Source organism: Trachymyrmex cornetzi, unplaced genomic scaffold, assembly GCF_001594075.2.
Source record: "Trachymyrmex cornetzi isolate Tcor2-1 unplaced genomic scaffold, Tcor1.1 scaffold607, whole genome shotgun sequence".
Lineage (NCBI taxonomy): Eukaryota > Metazoa > Arthropoda > Insecta > Hymenoptera > Formicidae > Trachymyrmex > Trachymyrmex cornetzi.
This window is the reverse complement of record NW_017299923.1, coordinates 751,586-771,876: the sequence shown is the minus strand read 5'-3', so window position 1 is coordinate 771,876 and position 20,291 is coordinate 751,586. Positions and strand designations below refer to the sequence as shown.

General features: G+C 32.5%; 5 protein-coding genes across 8 annotated transcripts in view; 3 read left to right on the top strand and 2 right to left on the bottom strand.

Moving 5' to 3' along the window:
* Positions 1-439: 439 nt before the first annotated feature.
* Positions 440-6,050, bottom strand: hyx (cell division cycle 73 hyrax). The gene is made up of 4 exons (XM_018515876.1): positions 5,805-6,050; positions 2,693-3,963; positions 2,286-2,427; positions 440-1,406 (listed from the first exon to the last, which is right to left on the bottom strand). The coding sequence occupies exons 1-4, from the start codon at positions 5,933-5,935 to the stop codon at positions 1,370-1,372; spliced, it is 1,581 nt and encodes a 526-aa protein (XP_018371378.1). The 5' UTR covers positions 5,936-6,050; the 3' UTR covers positions 440-1,369.
* Positions 6,051-7,203: 1,153 nt separating this feature from the next.
* On the top strand, positions 7,204-9,839 carry LOC108766566 (60S ribosomal protein L14-like). Its single transcript, XM_018515931.1, has 4 exons — positions 7,204-7,266; positions 8,382-8,483; positions 9,197-9,391; positions 9,701-9,839. The coding sequence occupies exons 1-4, from the start codon at positions 7,264-7,266 to the stop codon at positions 9,830-9,832; spliced, it is 432 nt and encodes a 143-aa protein (XP_018371433.1). The 5' UTR covers positions 7,204-7,263; the 3' UTR covers positions 9,833-9,839.
* Positions 9,840-10,780: 941 nt separating this feature from the next.
* On the top strand, positions 10,781-13,172 carry Vha26 (V-type proton ATPase subunit Vha26). Its single transcript, XM_018515929.1, has 5 exons — positions 10,781-10,984; positions 11,450-11,625; positions 11,885-12,053; positions 12,159-12,342; positions 12,528-13,172. The coding sequence occupies exons 1-5, from the start codon at positions 10,952-10,954 to the stop codon at positions 12,644-12,646; spliced, it is 681 nt and encodes a 226-aa protein (XP_018371431.1). The 5' UTR covers positions 10,781-10,951; the 3' UTR covers positions 12,647-13,172.
* Positions 13,173-13,512: 340 nt separating this feature from the next.
* Rad60 (DNA repair protein Rad60) lies at positions 13,513-18,673 on the bottom strand. 2 transcript variants are annotated; one of them, XM_018515925.1, is made up of 7 exons: positions 18,492-18,673; positions 17,896-17,989; positions 17,495-17,543; positions 15,399-15,600; positions 14,536-14,715; positions 14,275-14,419; positions 13,513-14,213 (listed from the first exon to the last, which is right to left on the bottom strand). In XM_018515925.1, exons 2-7 carry the CDS (start codon positions 17,963-17,965, stop codon positions 13,924-13,926), a joined length of 936 nt encoding a protein of 311 aa, XP_018371427.1. In that variant the 5' UTR covers positions 17,966-17,989; positions 18,492-18,673; the 3' UTR covers positions 13,513-13,923. The 2 variants fall into 2 exon arrangements, with proteins under 2 accessions (XP_018371427.1, XP_018371428.1); XM_018515926.1 differs by having other exon boundaries at positions 15,462-15,600.
* A 663-nt stretch (positions 18,674-19,336) lies between these two features.
* Dus3 (Dihydrouridine synthase 3) overlaps positions 19,337-20,291 on the top strand; it is a 7,406-nt gene continuing 6,451 nt past the window's right edge. For all 3 annotated transcript variants that reach the window (XM_018515919.1, XM_018515918.1, XM_018515917.1), the window contains exon 1: positions 19,337-19,563. In XM_018515919.1, the coding sequence (XP_018371421.1) occupies positions 19,478-19,563 (86 nt within the window). In that variant the 5' untranslated portion in view covers positions 19,337-19,477. The remainder of the gene's footprint in view (positions 19,564-20,291) is intronic.

The following is a 20,291-nucleotide window of genomic DNA, read 5'->3' as shown; positions in this document are numbered from 1 at the left end:
ACAAAGCACGCGCAAAGAAACTTAATACCGTTATCGACCGTCGAAATGTAATACCTCTTGCTAGCTTGCTTGAAAAACTGAACGAGACAAACCTTCGTCGTGTTGGCACTTGAAATTTTTTTACACTCGTATTCTGTTCGATCCTCGAATAAAGCATTTAGCTTTGAATACGCAGTATAATCTTCATCAGAACTTAATACAGTATTAAGCAGCGTCTACAATGAGCTTTTAACACAATAGGAATAAGCTTAAGTTTATTGATCAATCACGATCGAATGTAAAAAAAATAATCGACTATCATTGGTTGATTTTTTATGGCTTAAAGGTGCGATTTCACCTTTGATAGACATATTCAGATATTGCTCCCACTCTCATCAGTATATCATTCAAAACATAGAGTGGGGGAAAATTCAGATTCCAATATTTCGCCACAAACGTCTATGTTTTCATGGAGAGTAAAATATCGGAATATGCCAAAATAGCATGTTGATAGCTAAGCGCTAGATTTGTAAATCTCGCGAGTACAAAATTTGTAATCGAGAGATACTTATTCTTTTAAGAGATCAGAAAATATAGAAAAATAATGTACAACCTGGCACTAAGAATAGAGGACAATTTACATTTGAGACACGTATTTAGCGCAAATGCTGGTGGCTCACGTACCCAATATACATATTCCATATATTCGATCACACCGAACTGTTGGAGATCATATTTGGGCTATGTTCAAATTCCTACTCAGGCATCACTCTATACTTATTTACTGAATGTTAAACAAGGATGACATAACATCTGAGGAACACCCGGGTAGGAATCCAAACACGCTTCTAAGTATGGAAAAAGCATTCTGTTTTCAACTATAATGATGAGAGTGGGGGCAATACCTGGATATATGTGTAATCATTACTTTATGCCTTAAAATCTCAATGTAGAGCCGCTTTAACTTTTCAATTGAAGAAGGCATAGGGCAGGTCTCACCAACTCCGATTAATTTAATCGACCGATTGGAACTGACCAATCGCATTTGCTGTTCAGCAGAATTGACCAATCACGGTTAATATTTAATCGACCGATTAGACTAATCGGAATTAGTGAGACCGGCCCATAGTTCGTTCCAATTTTTTTAGTATTTTATTCGTGCAAGCAACAATAAAATGTAAACGCATCTAACATAATATGACAACGACTCAGTTGTCATACATCACATTGCTTATCGCGGGTACCTTTATCCGCGAATAATCAGCGTCACAACACCATCGGCAAAGAACCTCACGGCCCTATATCTTCTGGTAAAAATTCCAATCGATGGAAACATGGGACGCAGGGATCGATATATTGCCATTTCTGCAACCTGAATCGCTTTATCATTTCAGAAACGAAGATGCGGCTTGTTCTTGATCATATGCCTGTAAAGATAGAAACTTTGTTATTAAACTATTGTTATTAAAGATATTGACTTAATAATGAATAATGAAATATCAGCTTTTAAAAAAAAAAAAATATATATATATATATATATGAGTATTCCATTTGCAAAAGTAGTTATTTCCATTTATATGAAATGTTTTTAATGAGAGAAAAAAACTTGCATAATTTTTTCGTTTAATAAGATCTTTCTTTTAGAAAATTAAGAAAAATGCATTGTTTTAATCAACAAAACGTGTATAATACGACATGAAAATACAATTTCTATTTATTAAAATACAATGCATTTGAGTACTTTTCCAACTGCAGAAAGGATTTTGAAAATGCAAAAATCTTAGAGTAAGTTATTAAATTAAACAGATTTTTTATTACTTTAAAGCATTTTTATTATCCTATTAATAAAAAACTTACATACTATGTTACAAAATACTACATTTAGTTATTTATTGAAAAAAATACGATATTTTTCCTTTTATGTTAATGTCAAAATAAAAATAAAATATTAAACACAGAGAAAAAATTGTTAAAACAAGTTTCATAAAAAAAAAAAATAAATACAAATTAAAAAATTAGTAAACCTTTTTAATTAGTCAGAATACAAAATAAGGATTTCTGTCCTAGGGTACTAAGGGTCCAAGAGTTCCAATATCTCACTTTTAATTTCTGAATATAGCGGTTTTTTAATTTCTCTCAACTCTCTACTCGTAATATACTATTCATAAAACAATAAAAATTAGAAAGATTAGATTAAATTTAAAAAGTAATTTATCAGTTTAATTTCAGAAATAAGATTGTTATATTAGGAAGATACGTATGTGTACGTGATAATAAATTAAATTAATAAGGTATTAATAACTCACTTATCGAGATGTTCCCAAAATATCATTAACGCTGCTCTATCCAAATGCCTCTTTGTCCGACTCAATTCAATCACTGTGACAGCCCATCGAGCTACGTTTGTGTCCAGCCTCATCTCATCATATTTCAAGTGAAACGCGCATACTATGGAAGAAAAAACAATTTTTTGCTTACACATTCAAAATACAATACAAATGACATATATGATCGAGTTTTTCTCTTTCTGTGAAAAGACTACAAAATTTACAGTATTTTATGTATATTTCTCGCAATGTAATAAAACGCCTAATTCAATTATGGCACATTATTTCCATAAACTGAGAAAAATCTAAAAGATAATATAAAAGTGCCAAAATAATCGTACATATATGTATACGTATTTTCGCTACGAAGAGATTTTTTTTCATACTTTTTGAAAAGATTTCCACTGGGTTGCCATCAAATGGCCAACCTTTGAATTGCCAAGCCGGTCCCATGACAAACACAGCAACGACTCTCTCCCAATCGGCATTTGTGAGTTTTTGTGGATTATCGACTACTCGGTAAGGTACGGTCAGACCACCTTCCTTCCGCCGTTGAAGAAGCACCTCATTCTCTCGCTTGCAACCCTGTGACCGTTTGTCTTCATTACTAATGTACTTCAAGTCTTGGAGGATGTCCTTAGCGTTGTACATGGTAATGAGAGATGTGTTGGCGCTAGGAATGATGATAATGGGCGTTCGACTGGGTCGTTTGTTCTGCGCGGCTTGCTGAGGCGTTAGTTTAGCGGCGGATGTCGGCAGTAAACCAGATGTTGGCGTGGCGGACGGATTGGTCGGGGGTTTTCTCACGGCGGGATTTGTGCCCTCAGTTACGGACTTTAGGGTCATGCCGTGATACGTTCCCATGGTGTCGATCTTAAAGCCTTCCGTTTCTTCCTTCTGCCGGATGAAACGTTCCTGATCGTAACGATTGTAGACGGCTGGTTGTGGAAGAGGCCTCATGGGTGTCGAGCGTGGCGTCACCATAGGTGTAGGCACGATCGGGCCCTTCTGCCTACCTTCTTCACGTGCCTTAATACTTTGCAGAATCGCAAAGATATTTTTTGCGAAGATCTTGCCGCTACTCTGCAAGATAGTGGCGCGTGTTCGCCATTGGCGCTCGCGGGACACGATGTCTTTTGTATCGTCTACATCCATGTCGAGGATTACGCGTAGATCCGAGCCCATGCCAATATCATCATTCTCCTTGATAGTAGTACGTTTTTTCGCCAAACGTTTTGCCTTGATTGCAGCAATCTTTTCCACTGACATTGCCTCCGAGAGAGATTTGATATTATCGACGGTAACTGATGCTTCCTTAGGAGCATCCAGACGTGCGGCTAGCTGCTCCTTCACCTTCTGCACGTGGGTCTCCTCGAAACGGGGTTTTTTCGATGAGCCGCTTTCTAAGCCATCCTCGGCGGCGCGTTTCACCTGTGTTGGGATTTCTAACGGCGCCGACTTGTCTATGGCGGCTGACGTGGCAGTCTCGCCATTGAGATAGGCCAGCAAATCTTTTCTGTCAGGTCGACGCACCACCGGGATATTCTCCGCGGCTGCTTGTCGCACATACACTGGATGTGTAAGCTGGACATGTTTGAGCAGAAATAAGAGACACTCGAGTGTATAGTATTCCTTGGGTGTCCCTTCTTTTCCAGATCTGGAAAACAGAAAGAAATATAAATATCCTTCTCAAAGAGATTTTTCTTCATTTTGTAAATAATAAACAATTTTATTATAAATATTTTATCATTACCAATCTTTATATATCTTTTTAAATAAGATATATAATATACGCGGTCTTGGCTATAACTAAAAAAAGCATTCGTACAAATTGATGTAAACGTCTGTGTATATCTAATGAAAAATAAATTAAACATTTATTGTCATAACAATTTTAATATTTTGTCAGTTTTCCTTTGGATTTTATTACTTTTTTTCTTTCAAAAAAAAATGCAATAAATCTGAAGTTGCTTTTATACTTATAGCCAAACTTATGTACCTGCTTTCAGTATAAATTGTAATAAAAATGCGTGTTTAATTTTAAAATTAAAGTATCACAATTTAGTTTTGATTTAGAATTCAACTAAGAAAACAAAGGTAAGAAAATAACAATCTTGTACTGCTATTTTAGAACAAACATAATCTTATCCTTCCTAGGTTTACAAGTGAAAGAAAAATGATTGAGAAACACTATGAAGCAGTAAAATTTAAGGATCAATTTAAGGCTCAGTAGAAAAAGAAATTAAATTTTGTTAGAGTTCAGAAAGTATCATAAAAAAGTAAATGCTAAGTTTGGAAATCTCTCAGAAAAATCAAAGAATTTTTTAGAGAGGAAAAAATCATACAAAAATACATGTTTAATTTTGAACTTACAATCATAATCTAATTTACCATAATCTAGTTTTGGTTTTGAATTCAACTAAAAAAGCAAAAATAAGAGAAATAATGTTATATCTTCTGCTCCAATTTCATCAGAGCAAGCATGGTTTTACAAGTCTTTGCAAGTAAGAGAAAAAATTATTCATGCAAAAATGAAACACTCAAATCAGACGATATTATGAAATAAAGTTTAATCCTCTGAAGTTGACATAAATCTATTGGGAACCTACTGTTTAGTGGTTGTTTAGATTACAAAGGTTCTATAAAAATCCTAATAATGACCAATAATTGAGCAAAAGAAAGAGATATAATAGATATAATATTAATTAAAATTTGATATATAATTTTTACTCATAATTCAGTGCTTTCTAAATATAACAATAGTTAGCACAAATGTATACAACTAAAATGCTGTATTTGACTGTATCATCGTTTTATATCACAATAAATCTTCACAAAAAAAAACAATATAAATTTTTATATTTTATTACTATTTATTTTTCTAAAAGTGATACTCCAATAAGAGATTTTAAGATTATATTTAAGTATAATCAGATTCCAAATATATCTGAATTTCAAATATATATGTATAAGATCTTTTTTTTTTACTTCACTTGTGGTAAAATAAAAAAGCTAACCAATGTTTCAGCTAAAATTCAACACTAAGTGTCATACAGTTTATGACAGTGTTCCGTTGCTAAAAAGCACTTTGTGTTATAGATTTTGGCATTAGTTCCAGAGGATTAAGAATCAATCTTGTAATAAAGATCAGAATCGGCAGAAAAAGAAATTAAATTTTGTTAAAAAATATACAGAAAATATCGCAAAAAAATACAAATCTTAGAAAGTTTGGAGTCTCTAAAGAAAATTAAAAAATATTTGAGAGAGGAAAATCACAGACGTAACAAGGCACATGGTGAATGTTCCTAGCTCGACTTGGCAAAAGTACATCTGTAATGAGTTTGTGTCTCTATCGTTATTAGACTTTAGTGCATCGTATATACATCGTATTTCCCTCTTTCTGCCTCTTTTATTGTCGCTTTAGAGATGGCAGTCAAGCACAGATTGTAACCGCACGGAGTAGTTCCAAGACAACGTGTTTGCTGTATGTACACTCACCCATAAGTCAGATAATTGGTCTTGACATTCTTGGGCCAGGAGAACTCGCCAAATATAATCTGGTTCTCGCGTTCGATTATTTCCTTCTTGTTAACATTATACTGCCGCAATAAACTCAGCGGATCCGCCATGGTCACAAAACTCAGAAACAACAAGACTTGACAAGGCTAATTGGTGTATTCGGCGTCCCCTTTACTCTCCTATTGAAATCGCGACTTCTGCCTTCTGCCGGATATGCAAACGACTTCGGGATATTTGAGGCTGACGCGCAACAGTAGTAGAGGCTTCGATAACAGAGAATAGAGATACGACATTACGTCGGTTGGGTTAGGTCGTCATCGACATTTTAATTCAGTATAAAGGCTTAAGCCTTAAACACAATAGGCACAACAGGCAACAGGGAATAACGAGCCATCCAGGCTGCGTTCGGAAACATCACCCGAGTGCTCCCGCGTATCGTATTATCTTCGTTGTTCACTCAGTGTTAAACAAGGATAAGATGATACACGGAGAAACCCGGATGATGTTTTCGAACGCAGCCCCAGTCAGAGCTCTGATTCAAAACGCCATTAATCCAACCCAGGTTGGTGCAAACCCGGTCGGGCCGAAAACGCTATAAGTTCGATATTATATTCCAGAGCTCTCATTGGACTGCTCATTATTTCCAGTGCCTATTGTGTTTAAGGCTAAGTACTTATAACCATAAGGTGCCTTTCATGCTGACGCTCGAAGCTCGTTTTCAGCGTAGAAATAAATCACAAGATCAAAATTGACGCTTGATATTCGCCAATTTCTATAGGTGCCTTTTCACGCTGACGCTCGACGCTCATTTTCAGCGTCAAAACAGGTCACATGATCAAAATTGACGCTTGGTATTCGTCAATTTTGATCATGTGACCTGTTTTGACGCTGAAAATGAGCGTCGAGCGTCAGCGTGAAAAGGCACCTTATCATGTGAATTATTTTGACGCCGAAAATGAGCGTCGAGCGTCGACATGAAAAGGTACCTTTATAAGCTGATAACAGCTGATGCATTACATGAGGAAAGTTAAATTGTTAGAAAAAGAAGAAAGTATAGTATGTACTTACAATGGGTGGCACCCAGTTGGACACGGCTCAATTGGACACGAGCCACTCACAGCGCTTGAGACTACAAAGCTTCTAAGCACCGGTCGCTGTGATTGGTGGTGTCCAATCGAGCCGTGATCAATCGGGATCACCCCCTTAAAATAATACATACATTATACGTACATACCTTATTAGACTCTATACGTGGAGTCCTAGGATTCTAATTATACGCAGTAAAATGGCGCTCGATCACGTGATTTAGACAGCCAATTAGACCATACCCTTCTATGTCACATCTCTGTTATTTAGGTAATCTAGGCCTCTAAGCTCACCGTCTTTCCACTATGGTCTTTCTCAGTCTTTCTCTCTGAAGGCGTGTTAGAAGAAGAACATGGTAATTGAATGGTGAAGCTTATTAAATAATGATCGTGCAAAATTGTATAAACAGACGTCGGATAGGAGTTTCGTGACGAGCGTGAATCGGGACGAACGTCTCGGTTTGGATATTGCATCATCTCAAATTTTTTGGAAGTCTTGCCGACTTTGTGTTTTGGACGTAATTGGCCACGTGTATCTCATTTTTGAAAACCAGGGGCAATCAAATTTAGAAGAAGAAACAGACGTCGGATAGATTTTCCGCGAATTCCGTTTTTCTCGTTTCATGCTCGCAATTTTTAACGTAACGGTCACTTTTGCCTTGCGAATTATCTTGCGACTTAACCTCGTCAAGTTATTGTTCGTCAATCGCATGGTGTATCTTCAAATGGGATTCTAGACGTATCTTGCGTTCTTATAGTGGCGCAATTCGGTCAATATTATTTATTCGCGCAATAAATTATTTTTAAGTTAATTCTCCAGAAGAGCTTATTCGCCTCCGATTTCGATCAAATTAGGATCATTCGACGCGTTTTTTGCATAAAATGAAAGAATCTGGCAGAAAAAAGTTTGAGATTGCCCTGCGAAACGAGATATTGAGCGTTAAAGTTGACAATTATTGATGTTAGGAAATCTATCATGTGAGACGTATAGACAGTAGTTTATTGGTTTGGGGCGGCTACGCCGTTGAACCTGAAGCCAACATCTGTACGAAAGAAAAAGCTGTAAAGTACCAATTGTAATGCACATGTGCCACTCAATTTGTTTTTCCCATTTATTGTTGATGTTTGAGAAACACTAAAATAACTGGGACATATTTTCGTTATGCGACCAGAAGTAACCGTGGTTAAGGCTATCTTCGTTTTCTGGTCACTGAAGACAAAGATAGCCTTAGCAGCAGTTGCTTCTGGTTATGGATAATGAAAATATGCCTCTGTACAACTCACATAGGGTGCGTTCCGATATTCACTGCCACTACTGAAAATGTATAGCGCATGTATACCGTATAGTGTATTCACTGAATAAGTGTATGAAATTTTAATATTTACATACTAAAGAATTTATTCTTTAAAGATAAATTTAATATATTTAGCTTACGAATGCTATTAGTAATATCTTGTCCTTTTTCAACAGCCGTTCCAAAGATTTGTACAATCTGGCCGTGTGGCCTATGTGAGCGATGGTCCTTATCAAGGCAAACTAGTTACCATCGTTGATGTCATTGATCAGAATCGGGTATAAACAATATTTCTCTCTGTTAAAATGTTTTAATCTTTTTGGTATAAAAAAGTTATAGAATTATACAGTATTAAATAATTTTTTGTAGCTTATATATTTGCTGCATTCAATAGAATACAACAGTTTTGCAACCATTTTATGATTGATGAGATAGGATGTATTATTCTAGATTTAAAAGTATAATCCAATCAATGCAAAGAAAACTTCCAACAGTTGCAAAATAAATGTTCTGTTGAACATAGCCATTGATTAATAATTTGTTGCAACAACGTTAATTAGAATAATTTTTTATTTGCGCAGCAAACTTTACATGGATGTTTTTATTTTAGTTATTTTTTTGTATATAATATCATTTTTATATTGATCGTGTTAAATGTGGACAGAAAGACTTAACTTGAACAAATAAAATAAGAGCATTGTGTGGCTTTTATGTACAAATTTCTGTAATAAACTCTAATAATCTATAAGAAATCTCTATAATAAACTTATGTATATAATATAACTATAATAACTCTACAATAAATTCTATAAATAACTATATTATAATAAACTATGATAATTTCTATATTGTATGATGGAATAATAATATGATACGAATTGCCGATTGACTTTGGTGATGTTAATTTCATTCTAATAATATAGTTGTGACTTCTTTAATAAGTTGTTAAATTCTTCAAATCTTACAACTGATCCCCTTTTTATACATACAGGTTCTGGTCGATAGTCCATTATCTGGTGTATCCCGTGGTGAGATGAGACTCAATGAGCTTCACTTGACAAAATTCCGTTTACGTTTTCCATTTTCTGGATCCTCTCGTGTCGTGCGTAAAGCATGGGACACGGCTAATATTAACGAACTTTGGAAAGAGACGATGTGGGCCAAAAAACTTGAAGCCAAGAAGAAAGTATTACAGAATATGTTAATTATTTATTAAGCTAATAGTTGATATTTATATTAAATAAATATCATACTTATTTCATTTCTAGCAAATAATATTAATGCATTTTTGTCTTAAAAAAATGAAATATTGAAAAATTATGTTTATAAAAATTAAATATGTGATGAACCAGTGTTTTTTGATAGGAAATGCCGTCTGACTTTTACTGACGACTGTAACTTGATTCTGATGACATAGTTTCAACTTTAGAAATAATATATTTTGGAATAATATGTTTTGGATATTACATTTGAGAAAAATATTTTTCTGTTTCAGCGTGCAGAACTCAACGACTTTGACCGCTTCAAGCTGCGTAAAGCGAGGCAGATAAGAAATAAGTTGCGGACGGATGCGTTTTACAGATTGAAAAAAGGGAGTAAAAGTACGAAAAAAGTTGAAAAGAAATAATATTTTTAATTAAATATAAGATCATTTCATAGAAAGTCTTGTTATTTAACATATTCCTTTTATATGCTGTGAAAAATTATTAGTTAATAAAGCAAAGGTTGAATTTGATCAAGATTAATAATGCAGACTAGGGATTCTATCCACTGAACTATGAGGGAGTGTTTATATTTGCCGTAATCGTATATTTTGTATGCCGTAGTCTAAAAATTGATTTTTGAGTATTTCCTTGTTACAGTCGAATGAGAGAGGAATACTTGACTGATTAGACCACTGACAAGATAGCAGACATTGAATATTTTGGATTTATTTATATCAATATAATTTGGGAATCGCTTGGAGAAATTTGGGTAATCATAGTTTTCTTATTAACAAATTTTATCATGTGTCAAGTTAGCAGACGATTTTATTTGATGTGTTTTATGAATGGAATCGATTAGAAATCATTTTGGGAAGACGTCTTTATTATTATTTTCATTTGGAAAAAATCACTATTTGGTAATTCAATAGATTGTTAACTTTTCTTGCTCCTTAGTAACCCGTGTGGACAGTGGGGTGTGGATACAGTAGTGAGTAGAGTACTAGTAAAATTGAAGTGATATTATTTTTGTTTACCATTCATGTTCATATAGATTTCCACACATCGATAGTACATCGATCGCAACGCGCACACGAATTCTTCCGATTCAAATATTTGTCCCAACCAAAATGGCCGCTGATCAATTGCGGCCACGAATTTTCCTCGATGTTCATTCCAGTATATATATAGTTCAGTGCCTCTATTCGCGCGACAAATTTGCCTCTCGCTCTCTCTGAGGCTGTATTCCAAAATTTACTGTCAGTACTGAAAATTTATAGTTTACATACGTGCACTATAGATTTTCAGTACCGGCAGTAAATTTTGGAACACATCCTGAGGCTCTGTAACTGCCATCGTCGTGTGCATTTCGGAACGCGCCTCTGGCTGGTCACACTTCGGGTCATATGACCGACGTTACGCCGAGCGTTGGACGTGCTGTCGTAGGCGTTGACTGAACGACTCCTCTTCGCCGAGTCTCGTGATCTCGAATCCTTGCGAGCCCACCGAGCATTTTTAGGGAAGAAAATTGACCGGGCGACATCATGGCTCTCAGCGACGCAGACGTTCAGAAGCAGGTAAGCGAGGAAAAATAAGTCTCCTGTGTGACGCATTCTTCCGTTAACGGAACAATCCATCCTTTTCCCCAACTCGCCATCGCCTCCTTCGAGCTCAGCATTGTACTCTTGCGCTATTAATATATTTTTGATTATTTATTGTTACGCTAAAACGTTACTACCTTCGTCAGATACATTTCTCAAGAGAGATTATATATTTTCTCAAGTATTTCGGATTTCTCATTTTCATAGCTGCTCTAAATCGCGATTCTTGTACCAGTAGACGAACGGAGCGAGAGTAAAATCGAATAAATGAATGACGGTTCGTGAAAATTGGACAATAACTGATATTTCGTCGAGAAATTCATTAGTCGTTTTAATGTCTGTGAAATAAACATTGAAAAATTTAGTAATTAAATTGAAGTCCCTTACTAAGATATTGGAGATAAAGATTTGAAGATCAAGAAAGAAATTATATGATTATAGATCAAGCATATGATGGCCTTCATAGAACAAGAGGCCAATGAAAAGGCAGAGGAAATAGATGCCAAGGCAGAAGAAGAATTTAATATTGAGAAGGGACGTCTGGTGCAACAACAGCGTCTCAAGATCATGGAGTATTATGAGAAAAAGGAAAAACAAGTTGAACTGCAAAAAAAGATGTATGTATGAAAAATTATTTTATTTTATTTTATTATGTGTATATACTATACATTGCATAGTGGACCAGGAGACTGATAAAAGTGGTCAGTAATAATGTATCAATAACACATGAATCATATGTGCGCAAGTCCTACTGAATCGGTAAAAAAACAGATGACTTTAGAATCTCTTTAAGCTTTAATTTTATTTATTTTATAAGAAATTATAAAAATACCTAATATACGTTTGCGTTTTATTTTATAATTTTATTAATTGTAGACAATCTTCAAACATGCTTAATCAGGCACGATTGAAGGCCTTAAAAGTGCGTGAAGATCATGTACGCAATGTTCTTGAAGAAGCTAGAAAGAGATTAGGTGAAGTAACTCGTAACCCTGCGCAGTATAAAGAAATTCTCCAACTACTGATAATCCAAGGGCTTTATCAAGTAATATTTTTATATTTTTAATTATTTTGTTATTATTGTGTATTACGTTGTTTATCATTTTTTAACCTTATAAACATTTTTATAGCATAATTTATATTTTTACAGCTAACAGAATCAAACATTACTCTTCGTGTTCGTCAAGTTGATATACCGCTCGTAGAATCCCTTATTGACAACGTTCAGCAGCAGTATAAGCAGAAAACTAAGAAAGATGTTGTATTGAAGATCGATTCTGATAATTTCTTGCCCACAGAAAGCTGTGGAGGTGTGGAATTATTAGCATCCAAAGGTAATTATATCATCAAAATATATTTTTTATTGTATTAAATTATTAATTTTAGTACATTTTGCAAAAATAATGAGAAATATATCACGTAAATTTTAAGTAATTTGAATTACAACTTTGATTTTAACAAAGTAATTATATTAATTGCTGAATTAATATTGTATACGAAATAACTTTTTGTTCCACAGGGCGCATAAAGATTAGCAATACTTTGGAGACCAGATTAGAGCTGATAGCGCAACAATTGATACCCGAGATCCGTTCCGCCCTGTTTGGACACAATTCAAATCGCAAATTTAATGATTAAGCTAGTTTTTCTCGACAATTGATTGACTCTCCAAAACATTCCTTTTGACAGTAAATTACTATCACATTATCATGTATTATATAGAATAAAATTAGCATACGACACACTTTTTGTCGAGACTCATGCCTAATATTTTCAATGAAAGTATTTGATCAATTGCCGTGCAATATTTATCGTTGAAAGAGTCGTAAACAAATTGTATAGTACTCATCACAAATATCCTTTTATTTTATCCCTATCCTTCTGACAGACGGTAATCATGAACATAAAGTGTATAGCGATGAAATATTTGGTGATATATTCGATATCGATTCAAAATTTTCATTAAAATTGGTGTTCACAAACAAGACAAAGTGTACTTTCTCAGGATAGGAATGTTAACGCGGATGAAATGTATTATTAATAATTAATGTTCTTGACTGCTTGTGTTAAAAAGAATAGAAATTGCAATTGAATGTAGTAGTCAATATATTGTGCAGAATCGTAATAAACAGAAGTATTGAATGCGCTTTATATGTATATAATACATTTGTATACTTATAGAGCATATATCAGTATATTATGTACATTATGTATAATATAATAATGTATCACAATAAATATATGATTCGTTGTTGTTGTAAAAATATCTTTTTAAAAAATTTATTTCCACAAATCTAATATCATAACACTTAATATTATATCAGTAAACATAATCCAAGATGCAAACACTTATATACTATTTTGATTTAACATATTCTTTACTTAACTCTTAGCAACTAACTAAAGATAAAATCTCAGTAATAAATATTATGTTCCTTAATAATTAATAATTCTACTACAAATGCCATTTTATTTTAAAAGTTGATTTACATATTTATTGCTTGTACTTATTTCTTTAAGACCGCGTATATATTTCCGCAAATAGCTATTTATTTACATTAGTAAATAATATACACTACTAAGGCCTTTTTAAAAATTGATCAGTCACCTTCTATTAAATTACAAATAACAGTCATGTATAGTTACTGACATGATGATGTGTGCCTTCCAATAAGCGACACAAATGACACGGTGTGACACAATGGATCATTATATCGTTGTTTGTCAATGTTAAACAAAGATGACATGATCACTGTGTCGCACTGTGTCGCTTGTTGGAAGGCACATGATAATTTACATGTGTTTTTAAAGTACGTAATAAAGAATGTATGAGTAAATGTCATGCTTACAATACAAGATGAATACAATGTATGTAAAAATGTATTTAAAAATTTCAGCTATCTTTTTATTACACGTTACGCAGAGATATGAAGATCGATACACGCTTCTCCTTCGAGATCTAAGGACTCTGGAGTATCTGATGGATTAATCTGTTCTCCATCAAAATAAAGTTTCAAATTATTCTCCTTCACGCCAAGTTGTTCGGCGCAATTAGCGAATAGCGTCTTGAATGGTTCATCTTTCTTAAGTGGAATAATCAAGGACTGTTTTTTGTTCGCCGTTTGTACTTTAATATTACATATGTCCTCATCATTGCTCTCATCCTTGGGTAATGTGTTCATACCTGGATTCACTATACCACCATCTGCAAGTATAAAGTAAACATTACATTATTGTATTAAAATCAACGACTAATTTATACGAACCGAGTATATCTATAATGGAAATTTGGAGCGATGCAGGGGTATCGGTATGCTGGACAACTTTATCCTTCTTCATGATTAAGACTTCATTCATGGAAACTCCTTCTAAATTGGCATAATGCTCAAAAATACCTTTGAAATTATCATGCTATAAAATAACAGAAAGTTATCTTCACAAATATGTATTAAATAAATGATAAAAATAATTATATGAAACTACGATTTGCCATATGTTATTAGTTAACACATAACTGAGATACATACTCTACGCATACTTAAACGATCAATTCTGTTTGATCGCCAGTACACTTTTATATTTATCTCATAGTTGTCATCTTCAATGTAAGCATCATCATCTGAAAGTGCAATTACATCATTGCAAGATTCGGATTGCTTTTCTTTCTCCACGATTTCCACATCGTACTCTAGATCAACAGGCAAACGCTGAAACATTAACATAAAAATTATGCAATATCTTCTTGAATTAAACATTGATGCATATTCTATAGATTATATATACAGGTTGTTAAAGAATATTTGAGACAACAATACTCGTGTGCAGATAGAGTAAACTAAACTCAAAAGGTCTTCTATCATTTTGCAATTTTCGCAATAGTTAACAAAATATTAATTGCTAAGTATTGGCGAAAATTGGTCTTTAATTTTTTACCCAAATACTATCAATAATTATAGAAAAACTGCAAGAAACAAAAATTGTTTCTTTTCTTCTCATAGAACTTCAAGAATTTTTAATTAACTTTTTAGTACTGCATTTTCTTATTAGTAACTATTTTTATCAACATGAGAAAATACGGTATTAAAAAATTCTTAAAAAATTCTCAAAACATGAGAAGAAAATAAACAAGTTTTGTCTCTCGCTGTTTTTCTGTAAAGTTTTGATAACATTTGAGTAAAAAATTAATGAAAACCAATATTCAGCGATTTTTAGTAATTAATATTTTGTTAACTATTGCGAAAATTGCAAAATGATAGAGGACCTTTCGACTCAATTTAGTTCGTTCTACACACGAGCGCTTTGTCAAAGCTTACGGGACATCTTCTGTGTGTGTGTGTGTGTGTGTGTGCACGCGCGCGCGCACAATTTAAAAAAATAAAAAAAAAATTACCCTTCCCCTAGTTCGCCTATCGACAGCTCTAGTAATACTTTTTCTAATCCTTCTATCTCTTACCGTCCTGCTTCGCGTTTGTATTCCATCATTATTTATTTCATCGTAATATACGTTTTCATTATTTATTTCATTATTTATTTCATCATTTATATCTTTACCATGACCGTTTATGTCTTCACAGTTTGTTTTCTGCGCATTGCTGAAAATAAAATAAATAAAATATTATACAATATGATAAACAAAGAAATATGAAAATCGAGCAAAGCTTAAATGCTGAATAATTTGTATAAAAATGAGTGTTGTTCGTACAAATACGCAAATATTTTAACCTTAGATTGAGTTTGCATATTTGTATGAATGATATTTATTTTTACAAACATTATTCAGCATTCTCTTAACCGTTAAAGTACAAAATTAAAATTGTGTTAAAATATTCGAAATGTCAATCATTAGAACAATTTGTATTTAAATCTCTATTTAAAAAACATTTCGTAATCAACATTTTATTCAAAGAAAACAGATTCTGCTCTGAATAAATTTTTAACCGTGAAATGTTTTTTAAACAAAGATTTAAATCTAATTTTTTTATTAATTGCCGTTTCGAAAATTTTAACAATTTTAATTTTACAATTAATCAATATAATTATGGCTCAATTATATAAAAACAATAATTAAAGTGTCAAGGATTAAGAGCGCAACAGCAAGTTGATCTATGCTAATGTTTTAATTTATACGTAAATACAAACAAACGTTTCAACCAATACATTTAGGTCACTTTCAATGTTAATACATGATATAAGATACTAAACAGACCGTTATGAGACCTACATATTAAAATACTTAATTTTTGCTCACATTTAGATATAATATCCTACTATAAAACCTGTGTAATCTTCCTCTCGCATCGTCGATTGAATTCCAGTTAACATTATGTATCTCTTGAACGCAAATGCAGCATTAAAATATGTTTTCGTAAAAATAACAATATGTCATCAATAAAAATTCAGTTGCTACCATGTGTTCTAAATTTAATTATGTTATATTATATTGATTGAGTTTAATTTCAAATTTTTTATGCACAAAAACTGAACATTATGAGTACCGAGCAATTTAAAAAATATTCCATACCTTAAACACTTTTTTAATAAGTTATCCATTATATTTCTGTAGATTTGAGATGCAATATGTAGACTAGAACTTGTAACTTATAATTTACATGGATAACAAAATTATTCAATATGGAATATTTTTTAAATTGCTCGATCCTCGTAATGTTTAATTTTTGCGCATAAAAAATTTGAAATCGAACTCAATCAATATAATATAACATAGTTAAATTCAGAACATTTCAAATTGTATAATATTTTTATAATTTGATACTAGCGTTCAGTACAAACCACTTCAAAAAATTAACGGCTACTTCGACTTAAAATTTGTCAAGAGACAAATGGTGGCAACCGAATTTTTATTAATGACACATTGCTATTTTTACCGAAAACACGACATTTTAATGCTGCATTTGTGTTCAAGAGATACATAATGTTAACTGGAATTCAATCGACAATGCGAGAGGAAGATTACACAGGTTTTATAGTAGGATATTATATGTAAATGTGATAAAAAATTAAGTATCTTAATATGTAGGTCTTATAAACGCGTTCTTTTTAGTATCTTATATCATGTATAATATTAACATTGAAAATGACTTGAATATAATGGTCGAAACGTTTGTTTATATTTATGTATAAACTGAAACATTAGCATAGATCAACTTGTTGTTGCGCTCTTAATCCTTGATACTTTAATTATTGTCTTAATTTTACAATTTAACAATTAACACATAGATAACCGAAAGTTGCGAAACGTTTATATATTTATATAACTAATACTTATTTTTATAAATATTATTCAGCACTTAGACTTTGTTTGACTTTTATATTCCTGCATATCATATATATTTGATTTTAATCTATTAATCTATTTTTGTTTATTATTTTTAATAATTATATAGATATTATTCATGTAATGTAAAAATATTAGTATTCCGTAATTAATATAATATTTTATATAATCATGATTTATGTAATAAGTACCTCTCCTTAAGAGAAAGTTCCACTCTCTCAAAGCGTTGTTTTTTCAATGCTAAAAACAAAATATTGCATTTAATTGTAAGAATTCATTCCAAATATCAAAATACATTGCAGAGTTGCTTTTATTTCTATATACTTGGTTTTCATAACCAGTAACAGAAACACATCTTTTTTACGTTAAAAGAATATATGGGTTTTTTTAATTACAACCTGCTAAGGTATTTTGTTATTAGTTTTACTTTTTTAAGGACTTTTCAAGTTTAAAACTGAAAAATGAGATTATGATACATGAAATTATTCCAAATCACATTACTATTTAAAAATTAAGAAAAATGTCTGGATTAGAAGAACTCATATGTTCCAATTATAAATTAACATAACTGTCACAAAAAAGAAAGTGTTACCTCTTAATCGAGCAACGGAATTTGTATATGGATCATCTTCGTCCGAAGAACTATCTGTTATTTTATTCATTATACTTGTATGATGCAGTTTTCCCTAAAATATATGATACAATTCATTTCAGATGTTGTATTATATTGCAAGACAATAAAATGTTCAGTCTCGTAAAAATCTCAAAACAATGGCGCGTTATCCATCAAGTATACGTAATCTTGATATAAAGTCAAACCTAACGTACAATAATTAACTGTGCAAAATGAAAAGGAACAAAAAATAAAACATGAAAACTACTTTTCATTACTTATTTGTCGCTTGCCAATAATAATATTAAAATAATCGTTTTACGCAATTTAATGCAAACTAAACGGGTAATTATTTAAAGATAAAATGTCCATTCTTGTAAAAAAAAAAGTAACGTCAATAAGTATAACCTCGAAGTCAAACGTAAGCACAATAATCAACTGCGCAAAATGGAAAGGAATAATAAAAACCTAAAACCTAAAACTTGAAAAATATCCACTTTATTTTTCATTTAACACTTGTGGCTCTCATAATATATATTAAAATAAATGTTTAACTTAATACAAGCTCAACTTACTTTACAATTTATCGAGTTATTGATCAAATTAACTTCTGCAGCCTCGTACACGAAGCACCCAATCCTCTTCAGCGATATGTCCAATTTTTAGTCCACACTCAACTGCTCTTTTATAGAATATACCAAGAATACACAACAGAAATCAACAACTGCGAATAGTTGAAACTGAGGCTGCGTTCGGGGAGCGCGCCATCAATGCTATTTGTGTCATATTATCCATGATGTAAAGCCCTAAACACAATGCGAGGCAATATGCTGGATTCACCCTGCATCCGATTTGCGTCATCCGATGCTCTGATCATTCGACTGTGATTGGTCAATTTCTTACTCTTACTTCTTACTCCGTGTATTGTAGACGGGCCTTAAAAGAATAATGGTGCAGCCACAATAGAAGGAATAAGGAATTAGAAATAAGGAATAAAGATTCCAATCTATCAGAAACCGTATATTCCGGTGTATCCGATATCTGATAGGTTAAAATCTTTATTCCTTATTCCTAATTCCTTATTCCTTTTATTGTGGCTGCACCTTAATTCTTCCACCATAGTGAATATGCGTAGAATGAGTTTTCGCTCTACCAATAGGAGAGCGCAAAACGCCATTAATCCAACCCAGGTTGGTGCAAACCCGGTCGGGCCGAAAACGCTATCAGAGAATTTGTTTTTTTAAAGCAGAAAAATTGTGTTTATGAAATAGAATTTGTGTACCTAATCTTCTATGCCATCGATGTGACAGCTTTCCTAACCTAACAATAGTTAACTTTTTAACGATATTTTATCTCGCTTCGCAGTTCGCAGGCAGAGCAACACTTTTTTTGCCAGATTCGTTTCGTGCAAAAACGCGTCGAATAAGCCTAATTTTGTTGATTTTCGAGGTGCTTTATCTAAACTGTATAATTATCCAAAAAATTAATGAATGGATTAATCTAACAGAGACAGATGTCTAGTCTGGCCTAATCATCGGCTTTCAAGTGCACGTGTAAAGAAATGGCAGATTACAATGAGAAATGTTGGGACTGTTCATTCGATTATGGCGAAGACAAGCAGAAGGGTGTTTGTTTAATAAAAGAAGAGTACGTAAGTTTGCCGGATGGCTTATATTAATCTTATACGAACATATTTGGAAGCGCGCGTATTCTTTTCTTAACCTTTAAATAGTTCATTAGACACAGATTATCATTGTCTGTTTTTGTTCCTTAATTCAAATTTTTTTTTTATATTGATAATTGTAATTATGTATAGTAAGACATTGAAGGACTTAATCTTTTCTCAATTTTTATTTAAAAATTAATATTTTATCATCATAATATAATAAATGAGATTCTTTATATAATAGAATATCAAATATATTTTTTACTTCAATATCCTATGCATCTTTTACTATCTATTTAATAAATTTCTTTATCTATCTGTTGACCTATTCACAGAAAAGTAAGATTTCTTATCCTTACATATCACAAAAATATCACAGAACATAATCATAGTCATATTCTGCTATTGCTGCCTTAATTTGCTGCTGTCTAATTACATCAATTAATGCCAATCTCTTTTGTAGTTCCCTTACATTCTGCATTCTTTTTTCTAATCTCCTCCCTTTCTTTCTTCTTAAAATCTTCCTAGAACCTCAAATTTTCCGAGTCCAGTTCTTTGTTCTAAAAAGTCTATTCTATATTTTCATTCTATCCTTATCTAATATCCTTCTACCAGCTGTTTTTCTGACATTCGTCAACATAACTGACGTTCCATGTGATTTGTGCCTACTTCACAATATATATATATATATATATATATATAAAATCGA

Excerpts from the sequence above, each read along its gene's own strand:
- hyx (XM_018515876.1), bottom strand. The coding sequence starts at position 5,935 with ATGGCGGATCCGCTGAGTTTATTGCGGCAGTATAATGTTAACAAGAAG. Across the intron at positions 3,964-5,804 it reads ACCAATTATCTGACTTATGG|ATCTGGAAAAGAAGGGACAC; the intron begins GTGAGTGTACAT and ends TCTGTTTTCCAG. Across the intron at positions 2,428-2,692 it reads AGTGGAAATCTTTTCAAAAA|TATGCGCGTTTCACTTGAAA; the intron begins GTATGAAAAAAA and ends TTTCTTCCATAG.
- LOC108766566 (XM_018515931.1), top strand. Across the intron at positions 8,484-9,196 it reads ATGTCATTGATCAGAATCGG|GTTCTGGTCGATAGTCCATT; the intron begins GTATAAACAATA and ends TTATACATACAG. Across the intron at positions 9,392-9,700 it reads AACTTGAAGCCAAGAAGAAA|CGTGCAGAACTCAACGACTT; the intron begins GTATTACAGAAT and ends TTTCTGTTTCAG.
- Vha26 (XM_018515929.1), top strand. The coding sequence starts at position 10,952 with ATGGCTCTCAGCGACGCAGACGTTCAGAAGCAG. Across the intron at positions 12,054-12,158 it reads TAATCCAAGGGCTTTATCAA|CTAACAGAATCAAACATTAC; the intron begins GTAATATTTTTA and ends ATATTTTTACAG. Across the intron at positions 12,343-12,527 it reads GGAATTATTAGCATCCAAAG|GGCGCATAAAGATTAGCAAT; the intron begins GTAATTATATCA and ends TTTGTTCCACAG.
- Rad60 (XM_018515925.1), bottom strand. The coding sequence starts at position 17,965 with ATGAATAAAATAACAGATAGTTCTTCGGACGAAGATGATCCATATACA. Across the intron at positions 14,716-15,398 it reads ATAGGCGAACTAGGGGAAGG|CGTTTGCCTGTTGATCTAGA; the intron begins GTAATTTTTTTT and ends TTAATGTTTCAG. Across the intron at positions 14,420-14,535 it reads ATCGTTTAAGTATGCGTAGA|CATGATAATTTCAAAGGTAT; the intron begins GTATGTATCTCA and ends GTTATTTTATAG.